At 41.5% G+C, this 19,898-nt stretch overlaps 2 protein-coding genes across 2 annotated transcripts; both read right to left on the reverse strand.

Moving 5' to 3' along the window:
• Positions 1-11,680: 11,680 nt before the first annotated feature.
• On the reverse strand, positions 11,681-12,479 carry LOC133452166 (formin-2-like; the record flags this gene model as incomplete). The annotated part of the gene is made up of 1 exon (XM_061731386.1): positions 11,681-12,479. A coding segment is annotated over one exon (660 nt), but the record flags the coding sequence as incomplete, so codon positions are not given.
• A 4-nt stretch (positions 12,480-12,483) lies between these two features.
• On the reverse strand, positions 12,484-15,909 carry LOC133452167 (immunoglobulin lambda-1 light chain-like; the record flags this gene model as incomplete). The annotated part of the gene is made up of 4 exons (XM_061731387.1): positions 15,867-15,909; positions 15,454-15,774; positions 15,119-15,184; positions 12,484-12,908 (listed from the first exon to the last, which is right to left on the reverse strand). Coding segments are annotated over exons 1-4 (855 nt in total), but the record flags the coding sequence as incomplete, so codon positions are not given.
• Between the last annotated feature and the right edge of the window lie 3,989 nt (positions 15,910-19,898).

Below are 19,898 nucleotides of genomic sequence, written 5' to 3' on the forward strand. Positions count from 1 at the left end.
CGCTTTTTCGCGTCTAGCGTCGCCACGGTAACACTTTTGAAAGAGAAAAGTAATGTGCGTCGTCGCAGGACAGAGACGAAAATTTTGATGTAAAAAAAATTTTCGGCATACAGCCGGTCTCGAACTCCGGACCTCCGGCACCGTAGACCGTAATACTCCGGTCGAGCTAAGACTCAACTATTACTCATTCTTTGACTTACTGCCTTTAGGAGAGACCAACATAGCATTACAATGTCTGGAACTTTTTTTCCTAATTTTTTAAATATTTGTAAGGTATAAATATTAGTAAAACACTACTATTTTATTAATACTTTTTCTGTAAACATTCTACCGAGGTTCTAACCGGGCTGAGCACGGGACTATTTCTGATGTCACCACATTACAACAGCTGATTGGTCGGGGGCGGGGCCGTCATCACCCTACTCGCCACGGATTGGTCGGGGGGCGGGGCCGTCATCACCCTACTCGCCACTGATTGGTCGGGGGGCGGGGCCGGCAGACGTTTGAATCAGGAAGCGGGAGTCAAACCATTAAAAAGTTATAGCAGGAAAAAGGGACAACCAATCAGAAGAAGGGGCGGGGCTAATTAAGGCCAACGAAGCTTAAGAACTCATTACAGAGTCCCATGACACCACCCACGACTTCCTATGTCAAACCATTCCAAAGTTATAGCAGAAAATCGGGACAACCAATCAGAAGAAGGGGCGGGGCTAATTCAGGCCAACGAAGCTTAAGAACTCATTACAGAGTCCCATGACATCACCCACGACTTCCTATGTCAAACCATTACAATGTTATAGCAGAAAATCGGGACAACCAATCAGAAGAAGGGGCGGGGCTAATTAAGGCCAACGAAGCTTAAGGACTCATTACAGAGTCCCATGACACCACCCACAACTTCCTATGTCAAACCATTCAAAAGTTATGGCAGATAAAAGTATTCTAGGGGGCGCTGTTGAGCCGTTAGGCCACGCCCATTAATGCAAACCATGAAATATCAAATTTATCGCCAAGTCTGTCTTGCATGCAAAATTTGGTGACTTTTGGAGAACTATCAAATATGGACCAATCAGATTTCAAAATGGCCGACTTCCTGTTCGGTTTCGGCCATGGCGCCAAGAGACTTTTCTTTAAGTAGTGACATGATACAGGTGTGTAGCGATTTTCGTTCATGTACGTCAAACCGTATTGTGGGGCTTGAGGCGCAAAGTTTTTTCTGTCTGAACCAATCAGATGAAGGGTGGGCGCGCTTTTCGGCGTCTAGCGTCGCCACGGTAACACTTTTGAAAGAGAAAAGTAATGCGTGGTGTCGGAGGATGGAGACGCACATTTTGATGTATAACACACCTGGGTGCACGTTACGGTTCGGGCCGTATTAACTGCCGAAGGAAGGCATAAATTTCGCCAAAATGACACGATTAATTCAAAATGGCCGACTTCCTGTTCGGTTTCTCGACTTGACGCCCAGAGACTTTTCTTTAAGTTGGGCCATGATACAGGTGTGTACCGATTTTCGTGCATGTACGTCAAAACGTATCGTGGGGCTTGAGGCACAAAGTTTTCAAGGGGGCGCTGTTGAGCCATTTTGCCACTCCCATTAATGCAAAACATTAAATATAAAATTTTTCGCCAGGCCGGACTTGCATGCAAAATTTGGTGACTTTTTGGGCACGTTTAGGGGGGCAAAAAGGCCCTCCTTTCGTCAGAAAAATAATAATAATAATAATAATAACGCGAAGAATTCCTACAGATACAATAGGGCCTTCGCACTGAAGGTGCTCGGGCCCTAATAATAATAATAATAATAAAAATTCCTGCAAATACAATAGGGCCTTCGCACTGCAAGTGCTCGGGCCCTAATAATAAAAATTCCTGCAAATACAATAGGGCCTTCGCACTGCAAGTGCTCGGGCCCTAATAATAATAATAATAATAATAAAAATTCCTGCAAATACAATAGGGCCTTCGCACTGCAAGTGCTCGGGCCCTAATAACGCGAAGAATTCCTACAGATACAATAGGGCCTTCGCACTGAAGGTGCTCGGGCCCTAATAACGCGAAGAATTCCTACAGATACAATAGGGCCTTCGCACTGAAGGTGCTCGGGCCCTAATAATAAAAATTCCTGCAAATACAATAGGGCCTTCGCACTGCAAGTGCTCGGGCCCTAATAATAATAATAAAAATTCCTGCAAATACAATAGGGCCTTCGCACTGCAAGTGCTCGGGCCCTAATAATAATAATAATAAAAATTCCTGCAAATACAATAGGGCCTTCGCACTGCAAGTGCTCGGGCCCTAATAATAATAATAATGCTACTCATTTTATTTTTAATGCTAGCAGTCTGACTGCGAGCCTACAGATGATCAAAGGCCTTGCTAGAATACCAGAGATTTTGTCAGACTTCATAGACATTCGTGGGTTAGCCCAGTGTATAGCACATCAGTTCCTGGGGGGAAAATCCAGGACGATGCTTCCCAAGAAAATTCCTCCCCTTCCCTAATGGACATATTAAGACTTGGGAAAAAAAACAGTAAGACTAACCCTTAACAAGTTCAACACATATTTTTTTACATTTCTTCTATATATATATATATATATATATATATATATATATATATATATATATATAATATATATATATATATTTTTTTCCTCCCCCCCCCCCTTCCTTTTTCCCCTTTCTCTTTAAATATCTTTTTATTGTTTTATAGTAGGAGCCTCGACAAGCGTTGACAAAACAAAACAAGAGAAAAGAGAAAAAAAAAAAAAAAAAAAACCCAAAGAAAAAAAACAGACGCAGACAATGGTTAATAAATACAGTGAATACATGAAATAGGAGCTACATTTTTGACAAATGGTCAACTCAATTAGTGAGTCATGTCAGTCCATGTTTTCTCCCCCTACTTGATTTAGGAGTGGAGACCACAGTTCACGGAACATTTGCTCTCGTCCGTGTCCTTTGAGAGTTAACCTCTCCAATGGGAGGAATTGTATAATTTGTTCTTTGAACATTTCAAAAGTGGGCAGCTGTTTTCCTTTCCAAAATAAAAGAATACATTTTTTTGCGTAATATGTTATCGTAATTAGCAGTCTGTATTTTTTTGAGTCCATTCGTATTTCTGGCAGTTCATTTAATAAATAGGCACCTGGGGATAAATCAAATTGTGTCGTCAATGCAGTTTTTGTAAATGAGTGGATAGAGTTCCAAAAACCATTTAGTTTTTCACAATACCAGAACATATGCGCGAAGGTACCTTTATTGGTTTTACAACTGGGACAGTTTGGTGAATTGTCATTTGAAATTTTATTCATTTTTACTGGTGTTAAATAAAATTTATGAATGAATTTAAAGTTGGTTTCTTTAATTTTGTTACTTGTGAATGGAAAATGTATTCTGTCACAGATATTAAGCCAAATGTTTTCATCAAATTTAATTGCTAAGTCAGTTTCCCAGATCTCCAATAAAGGTAAAAAAGAAGAATGACATTATTTTGATAGTATGTAATATATTTCGCTTATTTTTCCCTTAATAGTGGTTGATGTTATTAGTAATTCCTCTATTTCATACAGCTCTAATCTTAATTTATTTTCTTTTCTCAGTGATTGTATAATGTTTCTCATTTGTAAATATTTAAAAAAATCTGTGTTTAGGATACTGTATTCTGTTTTTAGCTCCATGAATGATTTTAGCTGCATGTTTGTTTGAAGCAGGTCTTTAAATTGATTTATCCCCAATTGTGCCCAGTTTTGTATGTTAACTGCGGCTAAATGTTTATTTAAATCTGGGTTACAGTAAATAGGAGAGTATATGGATGTCCAGTTTGTAATACCCAGTTTTTTTTAACAGTCCTTCCAGGTTCGTAATGTGTGCACAATCGTGAAGCAATTATTTATATTCCTAATTTTACTAAATTGTTTAATAAATATAAAGGAGTTCAATGATAAAGGTTCAACAAATTTAGCTTCAATTTCTACCCACTGTGAATCCTGTCTACCCAACAACCAAGATATTATGTTTCGTAGTTGAGCTGACCAAAAGTAATGTTGGAGGTTGGGAAGACCTAGACCTCCCATGGGTTCAGGTTTCATTAGAGTCATTAACTTTATCCTGGGTTTTTTGTTATTCCAAATAAATTTTGAGATAGGCCTATTCAAGGTATTAAAAAATTCTGGTGGTAGATAACATGGTAACATTTGAAATAAAAAGTTGAGTCTTGGAAGGACGTTCATTCTTATTACATTTATTCTTCCCAGAAGAGATAATGGAAGAGTGGCCCATTTACACAGATCGCCTTTTATCTTTTCTATTAAAGATTCATAATTTTCTTTATACAAGTTCTCTAATCGTGGTGTGATATTTATTCCTAGATATTTGAATCCTTCTGGGGACCATTTAAAAGGATAAAGGTTGCTCATTGTATCTGTTGGCACCCCTGTCTTGTACCTCTTGTTAATGCAAAAAAAATCAGATGTGGACCCATTGGTAATAACAGCTGCTTTAGGACTTTTATAAATTGCTTTAATCCAGGCTACAAAATTCTGTCCCATATTAAGTTTGCTAAGTATAGAGAACAAGAAACTTCATTCCACTCTATCGAAGGCCTTCTCCGCATCTAATGCTAAAAGCAGAGAAGGGCTCCTACTAGTGTCCAAGTGGTTTATTACATTCAAAAGTCTCCTTATGTTGTCAGCAGAATATCTCCCTTTTATGAAACCTGATTGGTCTGGATTAATTAGTTTGGGCAAAATATCTTCAAGTCTTTTAGCTATTAATTTAGTAATGATCTTATAGTCATGATCTAAAAGACTAATAGGTCTGTATGAAGAACAATATAAGGGATCTTTACCAGCTTTATGCAATACTGTAATATGTGCTAAATTAATTGATTGCGGGAGTGTTTTGTTATAACAGAAGTTATTCATCATTGCCATAAAAATAGGGTGGAGTTCGTTCCAAAATTCTTTATAAAAGTCGGCAGAGAATCCATCTGGTCCAGGGCTTTTATTTGTAGGCATTAGTTTTATTGTAGCTAGAGGACTTCTTCTTTTGTAAATGAAGCGTTAAGGTGTTGTTGATCTAATTCTAATAGTTTTGGCAATTTCCTGTTCTCTAAGTATTGGTCTAATTGCTCTTGAGAGAAGGCACTTTGAGATGTGTACAATTCCTTATAAAACTCAGAAAAAGCTTTATTGATTTATTTTGGGTGATATGTGACATTGTTGTCAAGGTAAATAGCTTTGATAGTTCTTTCATTTTGTTCTTTTTTTAATTGATGGGCTAATAGTTTACTCGGTTTATTACCAAATTCATAGTGTTTTTGCCTAACATAATTCATTTGTGTTTCTACTTCTTTTGACATATTAAGATTTATTTTGGCCCTGATCATTATTAATTGTCTCCAATTTTCTTCTGTGGGTGCTAATTTATGAAGTGCTTCGCATCTTATTATTTTTTCTCTGAAGTTCTTGTGTTTCTACTTTTTTTGCATGACTTTTAAATGAACTATATGAAATAATGAGTCCCCTTAGTGTAGCTTTTGCTGCTTCCCATATGGTGTTGGGGTCTATGAGTGGGTCATTATTTCCTCTATGTAGTTTTTAATCCAATTTCGCATTTTTAGTTTAAATTCTTCATCTTGTAGTAATGAGTTATCAAATTTCCAATGTTTTGAGGATGAGTTGTTCCCATTAAACTTAATAGTCAGGCAAATTCTAGCATGATCAGATAATATAATCGGACTCATTTCACACTCCTCTATCATATACATATACTTGGAATGAACAAATGCGTAATCTATTCTGCTATATGACTTATGAACATTTGAGAAAAAACTATAATTTCTAACACCTTGATGTAATTCCCGCCAGACATCCGTTAAGCCAGTCTCCATACATAGACCTTGAAGAACCTTTGATGCTCTGGAGCTAAAGTTTGTGACCTGATTGGATGTATCCAAAGCTGTCATTGTGACATTAAAATCTCCTGCCATCACTCCAAAACCATTACAATTTTCATTAAAGAGCAGCACCATGTCAGACATGAATGTAGGTTCGTCTGCATTAGGAGCATAGATATTCAGAAAGGTGATCGGTTTCCTCCAAATATGGCCACAGACTAAGACAAACCGTCCATTTGGATCTGTAATTGTCTTTTCTAAGTTAAATGGTATTTTTTTGTTAATCAAAATAGCTGTTCCTCTGCTGTGGCTTTTGTATGATGAGAAATAAACTTGGCCCACCCAGTCTCTTTTGAGCTTATTGTGTTCTATATCTGACAAATATGTTTCTTGCAAAAAAGCCACATCAACTTTATCTTTTTTAAGAACAGATAACATTTTTTTTCTTTTAATGGGATTACCCAGGCCTTTAATGTTCCATGAATTAATTTTCATATTTGACATGATAGTTGGTGTTGTCTCCTAGACATATCTGCGAGTATATACATTTGTCTTATAGTTACTGTCATTGCCTTCATTAACCAACATAAAAAATAAAACAAAATAAAAACAAAACAAAAACAAAAAACATATATAGATTGCTCCCCTCCACCCCAGCCGTAGTCTTTTAACCCACGACAACATCCCTTTACCTCCTAATAAGCCAGAAAGAAACAATAATGAAAAAATAATAATTTGAAAAGAAAAAAGAAACATTTGATTCCTATTGACCCCTGGAACTCTTGTCTTCGGTATGTTTACTTCATTTTTGCACCCCCTCCCCTTTTTACTGTTCATTATTGTTATTCTTTAAATAGTCACCTGGGGGGGGCGGAGAGCCGCCCATCAGTAGGGATCACCCAGGACCTATGGCTAGTTGCCCCCACCAGACATGTTTCTGTGGGAGAAGAAATAACAGAAAACGGTTCCTGATGTGACGATGCCAAGACGGATCAATCAACACAACTTTCCAGAGCCAGTACTGTCAGACGGGTGGTGGGTCAAAGCTGTTGTTACTCACTTATACTTATTTAAAACTAAATACCGGTACCTGAAAATTTCAATCAGCAAACCAGATTATGCTTTTTAAAACCGGTTTTTAAAGCAATCTTGTAGCTGAAGAAGGACCTGAGAGTTTCAACCTCCTGGAAAGAAATCATGGAATCCCAGTTTTGGAGGACCATCTGTCCATCTGTCATCCATCCATAAATCCATCCATCCATCCATCCATCCATCCATCCATCCATCCATCCATCCATCCATCCATCCATCCATCCATCCATCCATCCATCCATCCATCCATCAATCTGTCCATCCATCCATCCATCCATCCATCCATCCATCCATCCATCCATCCATCCATCCATCCATTAAGGTGTTTTATTGATAAAAAAATAAAAGAAACTCGGACGTCCAACAAATTAAACTAAGAAAAGAAACTGAGGGAAAAAATATGCACACTGATATATACACCTGGTCTGTTCTTTTTGTTCTTCTTTTAGTATTATTTTTACATTATAACTGTTGAAGGCCATTACCAGTTCGGCTCTAGCTCTGTCAAGCCAGCACTGTGACAAAATATGTGCAAACAACACAAACGACTTCTCTCATTAAAATCAATCAGAATTTATTTACATCCAGGTGTCAAGCAGGTGGAAAAGCAACACCATTGAATAAATCCTGATGGCAAACTACATTAAAACATAAAACACTACCATAAAGAAAACAGGAATAAAACGTTAACTGCATGAAGGAAAAGAGATCAAAACAATAAACACGTTGTACATATCTTCCGATCATCTGTGTCTCAAAACAACGTGACCGCACGTGGCCGGCAAGATGGCTGCGCCCCGTCACACCACGTGCAATGAGACAGATGACGGCGCGGTATTTAAACCCACGGATAACTGGTGAAAATGGAGCCACAAAATAAGCAAACAACAATAATGCTGGTACTTGCCGGCGTTACACAGTAATATAGATATGGTAACTAAACATTAAACGTAAATTTAGCTCTGAACCGCTCTAAATTAAACTGATCGCCCAGGACCATAAACCTCTCGCCTCTTCTCCTCCGGATCGGGAAGCTGCGGGCTCTTTTAGATGCTGATCGAGTTCTGCCGGGGGTTTCAGTCCGAGAGGGCCCCTCGGTTCGGTTCGGCTCGGCTCTGATCCCACTACCAATCGTTTCTGACGGGGATTCTCCAGTAGCGGGCGGCTCCTGAATCGCTCTCCTGCTTCCAACTCTGAAAAGAAAAAAGACAGTCTTACAGCGTGCAACAGCCATGCCGATCCTTCCCGCCACGGAGCCTCTTGACGTGGCCTACAGGTGCCGGACAGTCCACTGTAATCAGGGCTGCTCCCATTTCATCATCGAGGCACGGGCTTCACGGACGCAGGAGGATATGGCTTCTCGGGCTAATATGGACATGCTGCCGGAGGATCGGATCCTCCTGGCGAAAGAACTCAAACAGAGAAAAGGTTAGGAGCGAGCAGGGCCGCAGGAGACCGCTACGGATCTTCAGGCACGATGATCCGATGCGGGTGCACCCCCCCGCCCGATGTGCCTTTGGCACAAAGCCATGCTGGAGCGCGAAGGGATGCAGAGATGATGAAGAGCAGAAGAGAAGAGGATTTGAAGAAGGAAGGCGAGCCTTTTCATTCCGCGGGCTGCGGTGACGTCATCAGCGCCTGGCCAGTGATTGGACGTGCGCCCTTCAGGCGCCGCCCCCAAGGCACACTGGTCTTTTTAATTTTTCACAAAGCAGCCATTTTAAGAGGCATTCGAAGCTGGTCCCAGACTGAAGATTGAGCCAACTTTAAAGTCGATTTCACATATTCACAAAATGTTCAATATTATCGATATTTGTCTACAAGTATGATCTTTGCATGGGCTAAGCATTTCGTTCCGGAGCACCGGGGCCACTCACTGGACCAGACCCGTGAGCGGCTCCGGCGTCTCCAGTGTTACTTAACGGAGCCACTCACTCGTTAGGTAACACTGGAGCTCTATTAGTAATACATTTTTCTTCTGTTCATGGTTTCAGATCTTCCAGGCAATGCACCTGAAGCTGTTCAACAACACCTTCAGAAGACACGCAGCCCTTCCTTGAGCCAGCAATAGTGTATACATGTTATTTATATACAACTTATGTTCTTTTATTTTTTTAACAATAAAGTTGCCATTTGTGAAAATTCTGTGTTGTGATTTCTTTACAGTTAACATGATTAATTTGTCTTGTAACATAAGAAATTATTAGGAATCGGGGTAAAGAACTGTGGTGTACCTGTTTAGAATTCAATTAAATCTTCCTGTGTGAATTAGTGTGAAGATGAGGTGACCCGTTCCCTCTTCAGGGAACTAAAGACTGATTTATGGTTCTGTGTAACACCAACGCAGAGCCTACGGCGTAGGGTACGCGTCGATTTAGTGCAGAACCGTAAATCAGGCTTTAAGATCCGTTTACACCGTGTCATAACTGCATGCCAGCGTCCGACTATCGCGTCGAGCTGCGTGACATCAGACGCTGTCTGTCCACACTGAAACCGTTAAACTCGCGGCCAGTTAGGACAGTCCAATGGAAAAAAAACAAAAGCAATGGAATTTTTTTTGTTGCCGAAGCTCCCTCGCATGAGACACGCTTTGTGTACGCAGCCGGCTCTTCTGCCCGAGAGAGGCTTGGTTCCCACCCCTGCTACACGTTATTCAAGCAGCCAATCAGCACAGAGCTTCATTATCATAGCCTCCCCTCACCCTCCACCTTCACCCCCACCCTCACCCTCCACCTTCACCCCCACCCTCCACCCTCCACCCTCACCCCCCATCCTCACTCCCACTCTCACCCTCCACCCTCACCCCCACCAGGACCCCTGAACTATCAACTCACCCTCACCCTCCACCTTCACCCCCACCCTCCACCCTCCACCCTCACCCCCCATCCTCACTCCCACTCTCACCCTCCACCCTCACCCCCACCAGGACCCCTGAACCATCAACTCACTCTCCACCCTCACCCTCCACCCTCACTCCCACCCTCTCCCTCCACCCTCACCCTCCACCCTCACCCCCACCAGGACCCCTGAACTATCAACTCACTCTCCACCCTCACCCTCCACCCTCACTGTTTACAGATCACTCGGCGCTGCTCACTGTTAATGTTACAATATCACACATGAACACATTGGTCCTTTAAAAAAATATTTATTTCCAAAAAACGTTATTTCTATTGTGTGTTGTGACTGACTGTAGTCTCCTCTGCTCCAGGTGGGCTCACTCGTCAAATCATATTAATCTGACCGAATAATGATATTATCATTATTATTATATGAGAATGAAAAAATGATTTGTTCATACATTTAATGTATCATCAGATTATTAATAGCATTTTAATTTAGTCAAAGAAATGTGAAAACGTTCCAGAAATGGTCTTTAACATTAGCTAACATCCTATTGGCTAATATCACACACTCCCGGAAGTGTGTGTGTGGGCTGCAGTTGCATCCCGTCACCACCAGGGTGGCAGTGAGCACACACACTTCACACACACATTTCCATATTTTGACCTCATGAGGCCCTGTGAGATAAAAGCATGAAGAGAATCAGGGAAGGCTCCTGAGCCACTTTAAAGCATAAAACTTTGCGGGGCCCAGCAAGAATCAGGGCCCTAAGCCGTGGGTGGACTACAGGTGGTAGGGCCCCACCAAGTGGTATCCGCGAGTGCACAGACACACACACACACACAGACACACACACACACACGCACGCACGCACGCACGCACGCACGCACGCACGCACGCACGCACGCACGCACGCACGCACACACACACACAGACACACACACACACAGACGTATTATCTGAAGTTTGTGTTTAATGTTTAGTTAGTTGTTGTTTATGTGTAGTTTAGGCATCAGAATTTATCCCAAGTGTTTTTTCACTATCTTTTAACACTTGTGTAAATTAATTGTTTAACTTGAATGAGAGAAGTTGTTTGTGTTTATTTTATACATATTTGTGACAGCTGCTGGTTACAAAGGTCTGTGCTCGGACTCCTTCCTTAACTGTTATTCTGTAACGCCACCCCTGGCAACAGTCTGTATGGAACAGTTTTTAAAAACTCTCTAATAACTGAACCAGAACTCAGATTGTGGCACAACACACGACAGGAGCCCCGAGGACCAGGGTTGAAGACGCTGTTTTACACGTTTCCCTGCAACACAGCACGAGTAGAAGTGGTGGATTTTTCACCCCATAACTTTTCTTTGATCAAATCTGAGAGAAATGACTCCGCAAATTTTGTTTAATGATAAACGCTTCTGTAAAATCCAGTAACTGGTTAGAAAGTCTGAATGCATACGATGTTCCTGCCCCCCCGACCTCCCCCACGTCCCCGGACCGTGTGCAGCAGTGGCTGCTTGTAACTGTCACGGTGATGTTAAAGTGAAAAGCCACAGCTCACGACGTGGAGGCTGCAGAGCAGGAACCCACACAGCTGCAGGAAAACCCCTGTGATTGGCTGTCAGCAGTTTTGATGAGTCCTAATAACCACAGAGACCAGATTCAGATCTGCTGCTGTTCAACCCCTGCAGGAAGTCTTTTCTCTGCTTTCTGGGGCTCAAATGGGTGTTAACACATGTAACCTGATGACAAGTAGAGATAAAAGTACAACAACAAGCTTGTTTTTCACTTTATTGACAATAATATTGATTAAACGTGAATCAGCTTCCAAACTGTGCACATACAGAATATTAAAAAGGAAAAAAGGAAAAATAAATGCTGTAAAAATTTGAAACATCACCAAGACGGTTAATCATTTGTGTATATCAAGAGTATAAATGATGTGATGAGTGAGATTATCAGAGAAACCAGTCAGCATGTGTTCAGTTGGTGGACGGCCCCTTGTTCCTGAGGACCATCAGCAGAGAGAGTCCACAGCAGTACAGCAGACTCTTCAGGGTCAGCACTGTGTACAGCAGGCAGAGCAGCTTCACCCTGCACTCAGACTGGAAGATCTCTGAACCTGGATCTGCTGGAGCTGGAACCCCTGAACCTGGATCTGCTGGAGCTGGAACCCCTGAACCTGGATCTGCTGGAGCTGGAACCCCTGAACCTGGATCTGCTGGAGCTGGAACCCCTGAACCTGGATCTGCTGGAGCTGGAACCCCTGAACCTGGATCTGCTGGAGCTGGAACCCCTGAACCTGGATCTGCTGGAGCTGGAACCCCTGAACCTGGATCTGCTGGAGCTGGAACCCCTGAACCTGGATCTGCTGGAGCTGGAACCCCTGAACCTGGATCTGCTGGAGCTGGAACCCCTGAACCTGGATCTGCTGGAGCTGGAACCCCTGAAACTGGATCTGCTGGAGCTGGAACCCCTGAACCTGGATCTGCTGGAGCTGGAACCCCTGAACCTGGATCTGCTGGAGCTGGAACCCCTGAACCTGGATCTGCTGGAGCTGGAACCCCTGAACCTGGATCTGCTGGAGCTGGCAGGTCTGCTGGCTCTCTCTCTGGAGGACAGGGGGCTGCTGGAGTTGGAAGCTCTGAAACAGAGAAGGAAGATGTTGGGAGTTGCAGGGACAAATGTCCGTCCTCTGCTGTCTTTGACAGCGTCTCCACGTGAAGCTGAGTCTCTGCTGAACACAGTCACCGAGCCTCCGTCACCTTGTGTCTGGGCCTCCACCGTGCCGCCCTCGTGCTTGACGTAGCAGCTGTATATGTACGTGTCCTGATGGAGGCGGTGGACCACCATGATGGAGGCGCTGCGTCCCGGCTCTCTGAGCTCCACCTGCTCTCCCTCGGCAGGGGGGACGTCCTCCAGCGGGCCGTTCTTCTTCTGTCTTTTCCAGGAGAACCGGACCCCAGGAGGAAACATGGCTGAGGCCACACACAGCAGGGAGCTGCCCCCCCCCAGGTGGACTCTGGATGCTGCTGGGTACACGCTCACCACGGGCTTCACTACCTGCTTATCTGAAGTTGGACACAGACACATTCACACAGTCAGCAGCAGCTTCCAGCATTCAGCCTGATCCTGGAAACCACGTGGACTCTGATCACTAAACACTCATCAATGCAGCTACAAAACTGAGGCCAACACGTGTTTCTGCAGAGGTCTGCACCCCTGATGATCCTTCACCTGCCGTTGGTGGTCAACACCTCCCGGCAGGAGATTCAATCCTAACTTTTAACTCTTAACTGCTCAACCACATCAAAGCAATATACAGTTCTGGACTTTGGACTTCTTCAGGCCAGGAGAGCTATTGCATCATGTTGGAAAAGTCTGGATCCTCCTACATTGAGAATGTGGATAAGGAGCTTTCTAACTGTATTGGACTGGAAAGACTAACGTACATTGATAAGAGAAAACGGAAAGACTTTGTATAACTACGGGAACCATATATGAACATTATGACGGATGAAAGTGCAAGATTTACCTGAAAACAACAAGTAAATATTGTTGAGAATATAATTAGTATTTATTTTATTTTATTTTTTAATTTTATATTTAATTAATTTATTTTATTTTTCCTCCCAATGGGTTAATCCAATATAATTATTTACCTTTGTATAGAGAATGGTGCAAGTTAAATGCATGTATGTGTCTGTGTAATGTATGTGTAATGTTGTATGGTTGAATACATTTAAAAAACGAGAATAAATACATTGTGGAAAAAACCTCAAACTCTTAACTCCTGAAGAATCCAGAAGGGACGTCATTTTACCAACATTGTCCTTCTTCTAACATGTTTAGTTCATTTTTGTTCAACAACAACAACAAACACAGACAGAGACATGATCCATCTCTGAATATGTGTGAGTGCAGGTGAGGGAGAGGGATGAACCAGTTCTATTTCTGACTCTAAAACAATGTTGTGGCTACAGCCGCTGGTCCACGTCTGTCCTCTGTGGGAGACGGGAATCTGGAATATACAATCTTGTTTATGTAATAATTGCTCGGGGGTCGTGTTCTGGTCTCTGGAAACATCCTGGAGACACTTCTGTTGTAATAGACGCTTTAGACATAAAAGTGATTAAATTATATTTAACCGCTGCACTAATCACTGTTTTAGAAGATTTATCTGTATTTTTAAACATTTTTAGTTGGACTCAGATCACAGAACATTAATATCACATTTTATTGTTTTCTTTCTAATAACATTTACATGCACAGTTTAATATAAATATATATATATATATTTTGATTTCTTCTGGTTCCAGGTTTAGTTTTATATTCTATGCTCCGTGTTTTATCTCTGAAACTGTCCGAGTCCTAATTTGAACTGTTCTGACTCTGAAACCAACTCCATCTGGAGGAAAATAAAATCTTTACTCTGATGTTTTTTAGTCTAATCACTAAAAACACGTTTGTGTGTCTGATCCTCTCAACAACATTCACATATTAATAGTTAAGCAAAACTTAATTAATATAAACCAATCATTGAAATCTAATACTAATAATAATAAAAAACAGGTTTGATAACATTAATGGAGATGTTCAAATATATGAATTATTTAAACTTTAGAATGAAAAACAAAATACAATTATTTTGACTTAAGTCATTTATACGTTCTCTTAAATTGTTGAAAAAAATATTTATGTCAAACTGTCCATAAATGTGTTATTCATTTTAATTTCACTTATTCATCTTTTGATTTCTTAATTTACTACTTTGCAAAAACCTTTTTCTGGTTGACTGAATAAAAAGGCGACTGAGTGAGAATAAAGATGAGTTCTTCTCTTCCACGTGAACTAAGCAGCTACTTTATTCAGTCCAACTGCTGAACTTAATAACGTTCTGAGTGAATATATTTGCAGTTCCATCTTTCCAGGAACGTTCCTAAATCCAGCTGTAAATCTCTATTAAATTGTATTTGAGCTCAAAGTCGTCTTGTGTTCAAAGAGCAGCAGATGCTCCAGAATTACTGAGATGATCAAACATCAATATTTGTAACATCTCTGATATTTGCAGAAATAAAGAACACGTTTAGTTGTTGGGAGACATTTAAACATGTTTCCAGAAATGATGGAGCTTCTCTTCTGTAGCAACGGCTGCATGATGAGTTCTCTACTAAACATGAACAAACTAACATGGAAAGTCTGAAGCAGCTCAAACTGACTTTAAACACATTTTCAACTTCTACAATCAAACAACTGAAGGAAGAGAAATGTTGCTTCTTACCGGTTACATGCAGTTTACTTCCAGGTCCAAAGATGCGGTACTCGTATCCTCCCACGGTGAAAAAGACTCGTACAAAAACCTGTCAGCCGTTGAACGCCCAGACTGTAATTGTTGCCACGGCAACAGCTTATTTCCTCTGTCAGAGCTGCTCTCCAGAGGGAGGAAATATGGACATAATTTAGTTGTTGTGGCTGTTTAAAGTTCCCTGTAATACTGATGTTACACAGAATTAAACTTCTATGAAACCCAAACTATTATGGGATTCTGATCTGAAACTGTGTTTGACATCTGTTCAGCTGGAGGTTTTTGTTCAGGCTGCAGGGATCTTTTCTCACTGTGGGCGTCTCTCTTCCAACACTTGCAGTAGTAGGTGGCTGAATGATCCAGTTTAACTCTGTTTAGCTTCAACAAACAACCGTTCTGTGTATTTTCAGCTGAAAAATCTGCTTTCTGAGGATGATTGAAGTCTGAATCAATTCCACCGCTACTGTAAATAAGCAGAATCACTCTGAAAGTTTCCAATTCTTTTTTCTGATACCAGTATATCACAGGAATATCACACTGATCAGTTCCACAGCTGAAGGAGACACTTTGTCCAACTCTCCTGGTCAGTGTTACATCGTCCTGAACCAGCTCTGCTGCCATGGCAACCAGCGCTGCAGAGACACAGACAGACAGGTGAAGGTCAGTGTGACGGTGTTTGTTCCAGGTGGAGTTTGGGGGCTCCTGATTGGCTGGAAACACTCACCTGAACACAGACAGCACAGAGCAGCAGCTGGGAGGAAAAGCATTTTGGTCCGTGGTGTTTCCTCTGGTGAACCTGGGGAGAAGTGGAGCTCTGATGCAGCCCAGACCCAACAAGGACGAGCTGTGAGACCAGAGCAGGAAAAGCTGCTTTCTAGCAGCTCCTGGAAACTCCCATCAGCCCCTGCAGACCACAGAGAAGCTGCTGCTGCTGATTGACAGCTCGGTCTGGGTCACATGATGCAGAAGCACTAAAACCTTCATGTTCCCACAAACACATGCAGGTTGTTCTGAGTTTAGTATCACAGACTGTTATCTGTGGTTGGACAGCTGTGGAGGAAATACACAACTGCTACTACACACAGCTGCCCACGATAGATTTATACCAGAAATATTACTAGTTGGATGTAAACATGCAAATAAGCATCTTATGGTTGTAAATAGTTGTAAATGTAAATACAAAACAGCTTCAGAAGTAAATGTTCCTGGTTAGAGAGGAGCTGGTGACAGAACTCTTTCCTCCTAACGGACACATTACCGTGGGAGTTCTGGAGGAACAGCATCCAGTAGAATCTGATTATCTAAACACCTGTTAGAAAAAATAGGATTTTAAAAGATTCAAACAAACTGATTCGAGTTTTTAGCTTCTTCTGGCAAATTACAAAAACATTTACTGCTTTATACATTTTTACTTGATGTTCTACAAAAACACTGATCCTTAAAATGTTGCTATGGAGACCAAAATGTTAGTTGATTGGAGAGGAACCCACTGTTGGATGCATCAGTGTTGTGCATGAACGAGTTCATTTCTGTGAGAACGTTGAACTGAACGCAGCATATTTGCAAATAAAGAACTTGAACTTGTTCAGATCTGCAGATCACAAACTGGAATTTGAACTGTTCAGATTATGTCAGTAAAGGAACTGCAGGAGTACACATTTTTCATTCATTCGTTTATTTATTTTTTCCTCATTCTTTATTTATTTATTTTTATATTCATTTAGTTATTTTCTTCTTTTCCCTTTATACAATCTCAATTTAACAGGTGTGATCGTTCTCTCAATCTGACGTACTTGTGTTTACATTGAGTTTGTCATTGTTCTTGTTGATTTAAGTAATAAAAAAATGAATAAACAAATAATATATATATAAAAAAATAGATAGGTAGAAAAATAAATAAATAAATAAATAAATAAATAAATCCACAACTTCCGCCTCATTGGTTGCGTCCGAAATTCCATCCTTCCACCCTAATGAGTGTGCAAAATGAGTATGTGAGATTTTTCAGTGCGTCCGAAACATTAGAACATACTCAATAGTAGCTCTATCCATACTCATTCCAGAGAAATGTATTAGTATGGATTGAGAGAAAGAGTGGAGCGGAGCTGCTACTGCTGCTGTGACAGGAGTTGTTACCATGGTAACAACTCCCCCTCCCAACGGCAGGAAGTGCCGTGTGGCTCTGATTAGTGCGAATGAATGCACACTACTTACTCAAAAGTATGCCGAACTTAAGTATACTTTTTGAATATATACTGTTTAGTATGGCATTTCGGACGCACCGATACTCTTTTTGCATACTCATTAGCAGTACTGGAGTTGAGGGGGGATCAGGGGGGATGGCATCCCCCCCTGAAATAAAAAAGGTCAAAATCATCCCCCCTGTAAAACTGCCATCCCTCCTTTTCAACCCTTGTGTCATTTCATCAATGCATGTGGTTTTACTGCTATTTCAACATTTAGAGTCATCACCAGAAACATAACACCAGAAAAATAAGTTATTTGACAATTTTCACATGTTTCAAGTAAATTTTCACTTGGAATAAGTAGGAAAATCTGCCAAGATTTATTTTCTTATTACAAGCAAAATAATCTTTCTTCCACTGGCAGATTTTTCTACTTATTTTAAGTGAAAATCTACTTGAAACAGGTGAAAATTGTTGTTTTTTACAGTGATGAGTCTTGTTTTAAGTGTAATGAGATTGTTTTAATAAAATGAGACATTTTAACTAGAAATAAGACAAATATTCTTGTTAAGATTTTGAGTTTTTGCAGTGATCCATTTTCCTTATCCTGTGAGAGTAATATTGATAAGTTCAGAAAACAGTTTTTTATTGTTGTGTTTTGATGTATTTGATGTAAGCCCAGTGGATATTTAAAGCTTACAGAAGGCTGCATTTAACTGCTGCTATGTCATTCCTGCAGTATTTCTGCAGGTGTTTTGGTCAGTGCTATTATTTGTAATATATTATATTATTTGTAATCAGCACAAATTATCTGTCCCCATATGATAAAATCCACCATCCCCCCTGATTCTTTTTTACAATTCGAGTACTGCTCATTAGGGTGGAAGTATGCGATTTCGGACCGTTTCGGACGCACCCATTGTTTACTTCCGCTGGTGTCGCACCGTTAGAGGTCCGACGGTGGTTCCACCTTGTGAGTTCCACTGTCGGACCTCCCTGTACGTCTGAATCTCCTCCGAAAAAACCCAGACATTTACACATTAATTAAACTAAAAGGGGCAGACCGGGTCCGTGGGGTCTCGGTGTCTCCACTCGGCGGCAGCAGTGAAACCTCCGGCCCGCAGGTCCGGCTGCTGCAAACATCCAGAGAAGAAGAGAAAGACCACGAAGAAGAGGCTGGGGAACAGCTGTGTGTTCGGGTCTCGTTCAGATATTTGAGTCCCTGCAGCAGAAATGTCTTCGGTTCAGTCTCTGAGAGACTTCATCACCGAGAGACTCGCCGCCGCCGCGGGGGAGATCTTCTCTGAGTTCGAGAGAACCATGGTCCAGTACGAGGAGGTGATCGACCGGCAGAGGAGGCTGCTGGACGTCGCCTGGAAGCCCGAGATTAAGCTGCGCAGGCTGGGTACGTCCCGCTGTAAAGGCTGATTTATGGTTCCGCGTTACACCTACGCAGAGCCTACGGCGTAGGGTACGCGCAGCCCCCCAGTCTCGCACTCAGAAGGCACGCCGATTTTTTCCAGTGTCCAGCCGCGGTACTGCAACAAAAAATCCCATGGGGCCCAGAAAGCTTTTTTTCCATAGACCGCAATAGTAAAAGAGTAGCTTCTAAAACTGTTCACAGGACACCTCCAGCTGTAATCACCGACAATTACTAATATTTGTATTCTATATTTTTAAGTCATGGACTTTATATCCGTCAAAAATGTTTAATAACGGCCAGAAAAGTCAAAGAAAAGTCTCTTTCTGGGCATGACGTCACGGCTGACGTCACAGCCGTGTCCGTGCATTCCACGGATGTTTATATTAATATATATTATGTAATTATATTATATTAATACATTAATAATATATGTAATACTTTACATGAAATAATATACATTAATTAATATATTATATAAATACTCTGCCCCGGGGCATGATGGGAGGTGACTCAACTGCGCATGCTCTATGGGCCCCATAACGCGGAAGTAAACCCTGAAGTCCGGAACTTTTTTCGGCACATTGAAATGAATGGGCGGCCATTTTCAGTCTTCCATCCAGTAATAATAGATCCATCATGGGTACGCGTCGCTGCGTAGCCTACGCCGTAGGCTACGCCGTAGGCTACGCCGTCGATTTAACGCAGAACCATAACTCAGGCTTAAAGGTCCGAATAAAGTAACACCTTGTTCAAACCGGTGCAGAATAAGCTGAAGTTAGTCTGGGGCTGGTCAGCAGCCCGAATCAGCAGGGACGGGGTTAAATCTCGGCCGGTGTTCTGCCAATTTCTGCTGCTCTGCCAAAAAATGCTCGCTAATGGTTTTCTACCTTTTGTAGAGTTACAATTTTACTGTGTTTTACTCCCTAAGCCCACGTCCTTCCCCCCAAGTGGCCGTCATTGTAAATAAGAATGTGTTCTTAACAGTACTGGAGTTGAGGGGGGATGGCATCCCCCCTGAAATAAAAATAAAACTGCCATCCCCCTTTCCATCCCTTATGTCATTTCATCATTAATGTGGTTTTACTGCTATTTCAACATTTAGAGTCATCACCAGAAAAATAACTTATTTGACAATTTTCACCTGTTT

Source organism: Cololabis saira, chromosome 10 (assembly GCF_033807715.1).
Source record: "Cololabis saira isolate AMF1-May2022 chromosome 10, fColSai1.1, whole genome shotgun sequence".
Taxonomy (NCBI): domain Eukaryota; kingdom Metazoa; phylum Chordata; class Actinopteri; order Beloniformes; family Belonidae; genus Cololabis; species Cololabis saira.